Below are 12,245 nucleotides of genomic sequence, written 5' to 3'. Positions count from 1 at the left end.
GCAGCAGACATCACACACAGAACCCTGGGAAGGGAAAGGAAGGGAAGAGAAGGGAGTCCAAGCACAAAGAATGTCAGGGAGAAAAGGAATGGAGAGTCCATGAAGAGATTGTATTGCTATTTGTAGTTGGGGGAAAAAACAGTCCTGTGGTATGGTGTAAAGTTTTAAAAAAACAAACAAAAACAGACCAGGACTATATGTGCAGGCAATGGCAAAAAACATTGCAAACACCAGTCTTGTATAAGTGAACTATTTGAAACCAATAGAAACCAACTTTTCTAATGGGCAGTTAATCCTAGGATGACACCCAAAAAAGGACCAAAACCCTTCCTAATGGGCAGTTAATCCTCTGACGACACACAATACAGAACAAAAGAGACCAGCAAGTGAAGGCAACAGGGAGGAGGGGGTATGAAGCCTCTCTAGAATCTTCCAGGACTCTGTGACTCTTTGAATTCCAACACCTCCCCCCCCTCCTGAAAGAAAAATTGATTAATTTAAATGTTTCATGTTTAATTAAAACCTTGTCGCACCCAACCGTACAGTGAACAGTTCCAGTTCACATTTAAGTGAAAGAAAGTACACTAGGCAGAAGATTTGTGGGAGACCATAACACACTCTCTTCACTGCACAAACTGGTCGAACAATTGCAATACTTTAATTTTCTGTCACCTATCAACTGTTATCTATTTTCATAGGATTTCCAGTAAAACACTGTTCGTAGGGGCAGGCATAACCAACTTGAAAGAGGAAGTCTCAAAGCACATTTGAAAGTGAAAGTACATAACTTGTGGGTAGACCGCTACATTTAGAAAGTTTGAAAAGTGGATGGTGCAATTAGGCTGCAAACACAGGCAAAGACATTGAGGCAGATTCATTATATTACATTGAGGGGTCAAGATAACAATGATTAGCATTTTGAGTACACACATGCTTGTGAAACTATCACTGTGGCTATGTGACGACGCGACATAAGCAAAAAATACTTAAATAATAAGTATAGCGGCAAAACCATTAGCCTACCCGATTACGGTTCCTACCGCATCTACACCAGGCAACTGAAGGGATTGGTCCTGCATAAAACATATCCACTAGGGGGAGACAGAGACCCTCTCTTCAGATGTACGGCACCTACACACCAGAGACAGATAGGCTACTCTCTATTCGGTGTCATTTTACATACAAATGAAGCACTTAACTCAGTATATTCGATTCATTAAATTGTGTTTTATGTATGCTACCAGAAATGATGAATAAAGTGGTGCTTCACAAAACCTGACGAATAAAAAACCCTCTGAGTGAGGTTATGGAGAATGACAAAAAAGCTCCTTTACAACAGGGTCTTGGTACTTCTTTAGTTTGAGGCAGCACTGCAGGTGAGAGCTCAATGGGACACGCAGGAAGTGAAAACTGAAGGCGGCTGCATGCTACAGCGTTGGGGGTTAACGGTTGCGCAAAATTTACTCGGTGCAGTTCATGCTCCCAAAGGTTGCGCGTGTTGTCATGAGCCTGCCATTTGCCTGGCAGATAGAAAGCTGTGTCCCTAACAGAAAGTCTGAAGCTTGAAGTTCTTTTCAAACCTTTGCTTGGGTAGCACTGTTAAACTGAGCAGACATGCAGACTACATTTGAGTAATCTCATCACGTAACATTCGTTTTCTAAAAACAATCACATAGTATTGAATGTTTAACTGTGGTAGAAAATACGTTAGCTTAATGCTAACGTATATGGAAAATCCTATAGACACCGCGCTAGGTATTAGCATCAAGTAATTCACGTTAATGTTTTTGTATGAGCCTGACATTTGCTCTGCAGATAGATAACAGGTTCCCTAACAGAAAGTCTGAAGCTTGAAGTTATTTTCAAACCTTTACTTGGGAAGCACTGTAAAACTGAGTAGACATGCAGAATATTTTAGTAACCTCATCTCGTATCATTCGTTGATAGAATGCAGGCTGCGAGGCTCGCGTAAGGGCTTACGTAAAAAATGACGCAAGTCTAGAAAAAGGGGGCGACGCACGCAAGACGTAAGAAGTCGCGCAAGGGTCGCGCAAGGGTCGCGCAAGGGGCTTGCGCGGCCTCTTGCGCTTGCGCTTACGCTTACGTAAGGAAGCATGAATCAGCCTTGAGGTCTTTCATCAACACACAATGGGTAGAACGTGCGAACAAACAATTGTATCCCGAGTTTCATCGGGGTGGATTGCCTGTCGGATATCTGAGAAAGTTTAAAGTTACTGTTAAACAGTTTTTTTTTTACTCTCAATATTTTACAAGCTCTATCGTGGCACCTACTCATAAACAAAACATAACCACGCACTTTTCATTTTATAAATATTTGCCCTGAACACGGTCACTCCCTCCAACATTCACCATCTGACATCGCTTACTCAAGCACACAAAATATTTGACGTTTCTTTTCATGTGTGCACTACTTGGAGCGCCATCCCCTGAGTTTTAGTTTATCGGTGTCTCATAATTAACATTGAACTACTGAGCAGACTGACATCGGGAGGAATCAGGAGGCGCCCTGAGATGCGGTGAGAGAACAGTGGGCAGGTTAGTGTAGGCTACAGGTGGGAACAAGTACACCTGAGGAGGGAGGGGACACGTCACACCTGTATGACAGATTTCCAGTTCACTCTAGTCACTGTTCTCTATGGGCTTTTGTACGCTTGTGCTTGAGAGACTTCCGAACAACCAACAAAGATTTTGTTACACAGCAATTGTACATGATTTAAGCTGTCTGTGAATAGTGTATTGCCAGTGTTGGGGAGTAACGAGTTACATGTAATTGCGTTACGTAATTTAATTACAAAATAAATGTAACACTAATATATTACAGTTACTGGAGAGAAATGTGTAATTCAATTACAGTTACTTACGACAATTTTCAAAATTACAATTTGAATTACATCTTAATACTATCAGCAAAACCTTGCTCAAATGTATATTTAAAAAAAAAAAAAAAAACTGTTTCGCATGTTTTTCTGGCTACTGTACAAACACCCCCGTTGTCATTTCCCTCCACAATAGTTTGATCCAGAACTTTCTGTGTCTCTATCACGTCTACAGCGCCATCACGTCTGCTAGTAGGCCTACATGCCTGTGCATGCAGCGATCTGAATTTCAGTTGCTAACAACCTACCAGAAATGTATCACAGAAATTGAAAAGTAATTAGTTACGTTACTCAGATAAAGTAATTCAAATAGTTACACTACTATTACATTTTAAACAGGGTAACCTGTAACTGTAACGAATTACATTTCTAAAGTAACCTCCCCAACACTGTGTATTGCATACATGCTTCTGTGAAAATGACCGTTGTTTTTTAAAATCTTCATCACAGTATATAATGAGACTGCTGGCAGTCTGGTTTGTCATCCACCAGTAGATGGCGCTGCTGACTAATGGTGCAATGTGAGGACACTAGTCTACTAGGTGAAGAGCACTGCACTGGCTTACTACTGCTGGCAAATTGAACAGCATGACTGCATGAAGTAACAAGACTTAATTAGCCTTGATGGTGGCTTTGAAGGTCTAATGCAATACTGGGATGTGCAGTAATGGAATATATATATCAAATTAATGCAGATGATAAATACATAAGCAAAGGCTGATGATAAAGACCTGATTATTGAATTATCATCATGTGATTAATGATTCCAAAGCTTCGTTAACTATTATGATATATGTGAGTTTAAGTATGACAGTATTTTATCCATATAAATAACTTTGAAGCAAAGATATTCCTAGATAGAACTACCTAAAAAGCATGAAGAGCATTTATAAGTAGAGATTTATTATTAAAACCTCACTATCAGCAATTCAGCCCCCCCTCCACACACACACACGCAAAAGAAGAGCCATTAATTCAGGAGTCGATTTAATTCCCATTTTATTCATTTTTTTCTATGATGTGGAAAGAACAACCAAAAAAGTTGAGAGCAGAAACCAAGATGACAGTTAGAACATGAGCCGTTTTATTTGGGAAGAGGCGAGGGCTATTCAGAGACCCTCGGCCAGCCTCCCCACATGCCCCCTACGCCCCACCCAAAACGGGACTGGAACCACCCCCATCTCTTTCCTCCCTCCCATACCGCCGTCGCGGTTGTCCGTCCACCGAACCAAACTCATTCGCCTCACGCAACCCAATGTGTTTGAGAGGCTCCATCAGTGCCTATACAGAATCGGTCAAAGTGTTTTGTTATTTGTTTTCTCTATATTACTTTTTTTGTTGTTGCTATAGACGAGCGTGGGCACCCCCAGTTCTCGTCTCGTCTGTGGCTACCCTGCACCCCGCAGAACGCCCTCTTCGTCCCCTGTGTGTGTGTGTGTGTGTGTGTGTGACCTTTGACACGAGAGCACAGGTGTGCCAAGGCAGCCGGGCCGAGCCGAGGCAAATGAGGTAACCAAGACGACCTCTTTTCCCCCCCCTGCTTCGTCTTTCCTCCCAGAAACTAGTTCTGCTGCGAGTTACTTAAGGCTTACTTAGCGACGCTGTGAGCCAGAGCTCGGACACACTCTTTCGCCCCGTTCCGTCACTCTCACCCATGTGCCCCAGAACCATTCAGTCTCTTCCGCCGTTCTCCAGCCATGTTAGTGCGGTCAGATAAGAGGTGGGGGGAGAGGGGGTTCGCAGAGGCACTGAATGTCTCTGTGTTTGTGTTTCCTGTGTGGGGGAGTCGGAGCCACGGTCTAGGCCAGTGGTACTGGATTTGAGTGGCGGGTCTATAGGTAGGGCGGGTTGGTGGGCGGGGTTTGGTTTTGGGCTGGTCAGAGACGGGCACCTGTCAAGTCACCAATCAAAAACGAGCCTCACCTGGTCCCACCCCTTTACAGCTCTGAGGGAGGGGTCTGCTTTGGGATCCGCCCTCCTCTCCCTGGCTACTCTCTGAAGTTGCATCTTTCTCAACTGCACACGAACACACACACACGCACAAAGACATACACATGTTAAAACACCCACCCACTCTCGCACACACACACACACACACACACGCAACAACGCAAACACGGCCCTGTCCACACTGTCTCTCTCTCCCAAAAAAGGACCGATGCTCCACTGCAGCACTGTCCTGTCTACTCTCCATACTGAGGGCGAGTGCCCTTTAAATTCTCTTTTGGCATCACACTTCCCTGTTCTGTGAACCGCAGACTCTACCCCCCCTCTGTGCCACCATGGACTGTTTAATTCAGCTTTACTCTCTCCTCCTCAACAACCACCCCCCCCTCCCCCACCCCATGAGACAAAAACAAAACCACACTAAAAGTCACTCCATCCATCCTCCTGTGAAAAAAACGATAAACAAAACCGAAAAAAAAAAAAATCTCAAGTTTACTTCTTTTTTTTTTTTTTCAAATTCAAGGCACAATGTCTCTCCGTATAACCCAATCTCTCATGCCTGGCCAACTCCACCTTAGCTGCACAACACTGCCTGACGGACACCTGTCAGTCACAACACTGCCTGACGGACACCTGTCAGTCAACTCGTCGGGGCTCTGCCCACTCCACAGCTATAATCATCTCTGGTCTCCCTTTTTAATCTCCGGCTATTTTCTCCTTTTTTTAATTTTCCTCTTGCTAACATTGTTTCAAAGATGTGTCTATTTATGACCAGGTGTGATCACAAGCCTAAATCAGTGAAACAAAACAAAAACAAAATGAACAACAAAAAAAAAAAAGACACAAATAAAAATAAACAAAAAAAAAGGTTAACAATAACAATAGTCACGTCCTGTTTCTGAGTTCAGTATGTCTTTAAAGATCGAGTCGTATCCACCAGCTTATATTTGGCAAGCTAGTCTTAATAATAAGCACTAAGTACTGATAGATAGGATAAACATACACCATTAATGTGTGGTTTTTAATTAGATGCGTTTGTCGTTTTTTTAAATTCTTTTTAAACATCTCTCGTATGGATTCAGGTTTTTGAAGTCGATTTTTCTCACTCATCTGTTTGAAAGGATTTCTTTTTTTTTTTTTTCTTTGTTACGCAAATGCAAGCAGGGACAGATAGTTTGCCGTGATGTCTTGCTCTAGACGCTGGTCGTAACGGGTGCACGGTCGCTCTACGAGACGCCGTTGACCAGGGCCTCGCCTGGTTGGGCCACACCGTTGCTTGGGGAGCGCTTGGAGGCCGTGCGCTCATCCTTTTTGCCGGCCATACCGTTCTCCTGAGGAGGAAAGAAGAAGAAGAAGAAGAAGAAGAAGAAGAAGAAGAAGAAGAAGAGGGAGAGACTTGGATGAGAACATGTCTACAAATCCTCACGCTTTGATACCAATTCTCATTCCTTATACTCCTGCCATTAATAAGTCAAGTCACATTTTTGCATAACACATTTAAAAACAACAGGAGTTGTCCCAAACACCAAACATATAAACAAGAATCAAATAACAGAATAAGCGAAAAAGACAACAAATGCATGTCTGTGGGGTGTGTGAATGTGTGCGTGTGTGAATGTGTGGTAGCCTCAGACCGACAATCCTAATCACTTACTGCTATGCAGCTCACACGAGGTGTCAGGAATTAAAACAAAAGTCATCACTGGCTGTGGCCATGCATGCGAGTGTGGATGTAAATATGAGTTGTTTTTTCTCCCTTGTACGTCGCTTTGGACAAAAGCGTCTGCTAAAGGACTAAATGTAATGTCCACAAACTGTAGAGGTGTTTTTATAAGCGCATGTGGAGTGTATCGGATTAGAATGGAAGTCTACGCCTTTAACAGGTACTTAAGTGTACGTGTACTTTGGGGGGGGGGGTTGTAATGACTCAATAATAATAATAATAATAATAATAATAACCAACATGGTGACAAGCAACAATAAATATTTAGGCAAGCATAAATATATATTAATAATCTACTAACAACGGCAATGTAATGGTAATACGTTTAAAACTATAGGCTATATTTTGTTTTACTAATGCCCTCTTGCACTTTGGCGCGCTGCGCATTATAAAAAGCTGTCGTTCTATTCCTTTTGGATCTTAACGGTTAAAAGCGTCCGTTTTATTCCGTTAGAAAGGCTCATTTCATTTCAACTGTTTCAACATTCAACAGCTGGTAACCTACCATGACGCAGGAGTTGGTTGGAAAGAAGGGCACCACTTCGCCTATTTGGAATTTCTTTGGTTTTGAACCAGATGAGCGTGGGCTGCCAAAAGATTTAAATAAATGTGTCTAAGATTTGCGCAACTGTGGTCCGTGCCAAAGATGGACAGACAACAAATCTACGCGATCACCTGCGTGTTCACCATCCTGAAGAATATGCAACGATCAACGTGTCCTTGCGCTCAGGGAAGTATCTTTGCATATGCACTACCAGCACGCCTTCAGAGAGAGTTTTCAGCACCGCGGGTAGTGTGGTCACCCCAATCCGCAGCTTATTAAAGCCAGACAAGGTTAATATGTTGTTTTTTTTGGCCAGAAACATTGACATGTAAATCATTTGGAAATAATTAGGCTGCACTCGTGTCGGCCCTGTAAACCTTTTAAGTTATTTAACTTATTACATTTTAGCGCGTTTTGGTAAGCTTACATGTAAGTCATGCTTTATGTTTGTTTGTTTTATTACTTTCTTGCTCTTAGCCTATATATTTTGTGATATCCGTGAAGTGCATGACAAATTATTTGAAAGCTTTTGCAGTAAAAAAGGTAAATGCCATTGTGTTTCTATTTGTTGTTCAACTTTTAATAAACGTGTTTATATCAACACCTTCATGTCTATTCTATTTTGTAGCCATTGCACTGAAGTTAATGCTTTCGCTAAAGTTGAACGTCATATTTCTGTTGACAATGAGCAAGTTTCCCGACGCAGGAGCAGGCTTAGTTAACGTGAATAACATGAAATGTTTGACGTGGGAAAAACGAAGAAAAGCTGTAACCTAGACCTGGGGGGGGGGGGGGGGGGGGGGGGGGGGGCGTGGTTACCATCCATCGTGATGGTGGGTCAAAAACCATCACAACCCTAGAAAGGAGTGGGAATATTTAAATATCAGCAGTTCAAATTAAGGTCTAACACGAGGTACAGGATGTAGCTTGTATGAGGGTGACGGATAAGAGTGTGTTATTCATGTTAACGTGTCATTTGCGAGTGCATTTTGAGATGTGAAATTGAGTGGCCTTTGTGTGTGTGTGTGTGTGTGTGTGTGTGTGTGTGTGTGTGTGTGTGAGTGAGAGTACGTGTAGATGGGTACCTTAGGGTGCGGGGCAGGCTGTGCCTCCTCCTTCGGGGGGAGGTTCTGTCGGCTCTGAGACTCGGGACGAGAGATGAAGTCTGCCACAGTCACTATGGACAAGAGAAGAACACACACACACACACACACACAGATATCAGCACGGGTGATGAGCGCACACAGAGGACCGCACACAGGACACACACACACACAGGGCACACACACACACAGGGCACACACACAGAGCACTGGTAGGGGGCGATGGAGAAGCCAAGGGCCCTAAACTCTCCTGGTCTGCTATGAGCAGGATGATGCATTGGCACTGATGAACTCAATGAGCCCCACCTTCTCTTGATGAGAACGGCCAGTGGTACTGGATTTGAGTGGTTTGAGTGATTTGGTCAGAGACGGGCACCAGTCAAGTCACCAATCAAAAACGAGCCTCACCTGGTCCCACCCCTTTACAGCTCTGAGGGAGGGGTCTGCTTTGGGATCCGCCCTCCTGTTCCTTGCTACGCTCTCTTCTCTTGATGAGAAGGTCAATGAGTCTCTTACAGTTCTACAACACCTCCACACTTCCCCAAACACACCACTTTCCCTCCTCCGAGGGCCTTATAGTGAAACACTATGCGTGCACTTCCACAACCAAAACATCCGAGTTTAAATGTCTGAACCTTCCCCCACATCTCATACCACATCTCATCCTCTCCTTCCTTATTCCCCCTCGCCCTCTAGACCCCTCATCTTTTCAAATCCCTCTGTTTTCTGGACTCTCTAACTCATCTCCTCGTTTCCCTATGCGTGCCTGTCTTTCCCAATTGTCCTTCTGTCCTCGTCTCCCCATCCAAGTTTTCCCTCCGTTCTCGTCTCCCCATCCCAGTTTGGGACCCTGGATGTGAGCCGGTTCTGTCCCGTCCAGAGGGGAACATGAAACGATGTTCTGTATCCTATCCTATCCCCCCCCCCCCCCCCACTCCATGAGATATCTTGATATCTTTCCATTGCTCTTCTCTCCCTGTCAATCAGAGTCTTCTCTCCCTGTCAACCAATCTCTTCTCCCCCTGTCAATCAGTCTCTTCTCTCCCTGTCAATCAGAGTCTTCTCTCACTGTCAATCAGTCTTCTCTCACTGTCAATCAGTCTTCTCTACCTGTCAATCAGAGTCTTCTCTCACTGTCAATCAGAGTCTTCTCTCCCTGTCAATCAGTCTCTTCTCTCCCTGTCAATCAGAGTCTTCTCTCCCTGTCAATCAGAGTCTTCTCTCCCTGTCAATCAGAGTCTTCTCTCCCTGTCAATCAATCTCTTCTCTCACTGTCAACCAATCTCTTCTCTCCCTGTCAATCAGAGTCTTCTCTCCCTGTCAATCAGTCTCTTCTCTCCCTGTCAATCAGAGTCTTCTCTCCCTGTCAATCAGAGTCTTCTCTCCCTGTCAATCAGTCTCTTCTCTCCCTGTCAATCAGAGTCTTCTCTCCCTGTCAATCAGAGTCTTCTCTCCCTGTCAATCAGTCTTCTCTCCCTGTCAATCAGTCTTCTCTCCCTGTCAATCAGTCTCTTCTCTCCCTGTCAATCAGAGTCTTCTCTCCCTGTCAATCAGAGTCTTCTCTCCCTGTCAATCAGAGTCTTCTCTCCCTGTCAATCAGTCTCTTCTCTCCCTGTCAATCAGAGTCTTCTCTCCCTGTCAATCAGAGTCTTCTCTCCCTGTCAATCAGAGTCTTCTCTCCCTGTCAATCAATCTCTTCTCTCACTGTCAACCAATCTCTTCTCTCCCTGTCAATCAGAGTCTTCTCTCCCTGTCAATCAGAGTCTTCTCTCCCTGTCAATCAGAGTCTTCTCTCCCTGTCAATCAATCTCTTCTCTCACTGTCAACCAATCTCTTCTCTCCCTGTCAATCAGAGTCTTCTCTCCCTGTCAATCAGTCTCTTCTCTCCCTGTCAATCAGTCTTCTCTCCCTGTCAATCAGAGTCTTCTCTACCTGTCAATCAGAGTCTTCTCTACCTGTCAATCAGAGTCTTCTCTCCCTGTCAATCAGAGTCTTCTCTACCTGTCAATCAGAGTCTTCTCTCCCTGTCAATCAGAGTCTTCTCTCCTTGTCAATCAGAGTCTTCTCTCCTTGTCAATCAGAGTCTTCTCTACCTGTCAATCAGAGTCTTCTCTCCCCATCCCTTCCTTTTCTCGTTTTTCAATTAATATTGTCGCACCTGCACAGCCTTTCAGAAAAACTAATTCATTCTCACTAGGAGGTTAAATGGTTCCATTATTCGTACTCTGGAAGCTTGCTCTAATCATCCCTCTCTCTCACAGTCCCTCTCAAAATCTCTTTCACTCTCTCTCTCTCTCCCTCTCCCCATCTTTCCGTCCCCGCCTCTCTCTCTTCTCTCACCTGGCTGTCTGTCACGGCTGGTGGATCCACCCTCGGGACGGTTGGCACGGTTACGGCGGCGACGGCTCCTGTTTCGGCGCTGGGGTTTGCCATCGTCCTCTGAAATGATGAAAGATAAGGCAGGGGGAAGAGAGAAAAAGACGCAAAAATATGAGCGTCAGGAAAACAGAAATCATGTTTTATTGTTAACGATCAATTATTGCTCATGATTTCAGAATGATTATAATACAGAACTCCTATAAGCAGACTACATTACCCACACACCATAGGGCATAGCACAAGCTAGAAAAAAATTACAACAAACATCTATTTCTTAACGGCTACTGCACTGATAACACTATAAAGAAGTGCAGGACAACAGTACCAATAGCGATACCTAGTGCCACCATTGGATTGGGACCAAGATCGGGAACGAATTTAAGATAAATAAGTTCCACTAAAGCGTCAACACCAAGCACTGATGTCAATACTGACACTATTGCTTTCCTGAGTGAGGCAGGATAAGGGAGTGTGACCATTTTTTTTTTTTTTTAAGAATTCATTTTGGGCTTTTTATGCCTTTAATTGATAGATCAGTGAAGAGTGGGACAGGACATGAGAGGGAGAAGAGGTGGGGAGTGGACTGGAGAAATGACAACGGGCCGGATTCGAACCCGTGTCCTCCATGGGCGTCAAGCCTGAATGTGGTCGGGGCTACTGCTTGCGCCACAATGTCAATACTGATACTATTGCTTTCCTGACTGGACAGGATAACGAGTGTGACCTTTAACACTTGACCTCACCTAATCCGTTCTCACTGGCAGGGGCCTGGCCGTCTGACTCGTTGGCGGCGGCATCCATGACGCTGGGCTCCTGGTCGGTACGGCGGCGGCGTGAGCGTCTCCTGCGGTCGTTACCGCTCCCGGGTCCCTCGCTGGCGTCAGTGTCGACACCTGGCTCGCCCTCGCCCTCCAGCAGAGAGTACGGGTTACTGTCAGGATCCCTCAGCACTGGGGTGGAGAGAGAGAGAGAGTGAGAGAGAGAGAGAGAGGGAGAGGGAGAGAGACAGAGAGAGAGACAGAGAGAGGGGGAGAGACAGAGAGAAACAATGTCAGCACAGGGGGAGCAGGTGCATTTGTATTCTCATCAATGGAGTGCTCAGAGCCTGGGAGTGACTGACATGTTAAGTGAAATGCAGCACGTTACTAAAATCGTGAACAATTGCTGTGCCTTATCAGAGCTAAACTCTCCTGACTAAGCTAGTGTGCTAATAGTTAGCATGCAGAAATAATAATTATAATAGAGCTATCTGTTGACATTACACTGTATGAATATATACTCATTTTTAAGAATCAAGATTCAACACAGCAAAACTGACACCTAGCTGGCTCCATGCACCATCGAATTACCTTTAAAAAGAGCCCAGATTTAAGAAATTTTAACTTACATGAGAGAAACCAGAGCATTAAGCCTTACATGTATATCGCTGGATTCAAATATACTGGCGGCGGTAGTCCTTATTTAAAATTCGCCGTGCATTTGTAAACTATAGCGTTTTTGCCGGTTTTCAGGGTCAAATTCAAAACTGACACCTAGTTGGCTCCATGCACCATCGAATTACCTTTAAAAGAGCCCAGATTTAAGAAATTTTAACTTACATGAGAGAAACCAGAGCATTAAGCATTACATGCTGGATTCAAATATACTGGCGG

General features: G+C 44.3%; 1 protein-coding gene across 1 annotated transcript in view; it reads right to left on the bottom strand.

Moving 5' to 3' along the window:
• Nucleotides 1-3,879: 3,879 nt before the first annotated feature.
• The window catches only part of fxr2 (FMR1 autosomal homolog 2), a 38,141-nt gene continuing 29,775 nt past the window's right edge, over nucleotides 3,880-12,245 (bottom strand). The window contains exons 14-17 of the mRNA XM_080859905.1: nucleotides 11,337-11,543; nucleotides 10,555-10,653; nucleotides 8,197-8,288; nucleotides 3,880-6,175 (exon numbers count right to left, since the gene is read on the bottom strand). Of these exons, the coding sequence (XP_080716031.1) occupies nucleotides 6,071-6,175; nucleotides 8,197-8,288; nucleotides 10,555-10,653; nucleotides 11,337-11,543 (503 nt within the window). The 3' untranslated portion in view covers nucleotides 3,880-6,070. The remainder of the gene's footprint in view (nucleotides 6,176-8,196; nucleotides 8,289-10,554; nucleotides 10,654-11,336; nucleotides 11,544-12,245) is intronic.

Source organism: Sprattus sprattus (assembly GCF_963457725.1).
Source record: "Sprattus sprattus genome assembly, chromosome: 21".
Taxonomy (NCBI): domain Eukaryota; kingdom Metazoa; phylum Chordata; class Actinopteri; order Clupeiformes; family Clupeidae; genus Sprattus; species Sprattus sprattus.
Note: the sequence above shows the minus strand (reverse complement) of the source record. Positions and strands in the feature narration are given on the sequence as shown.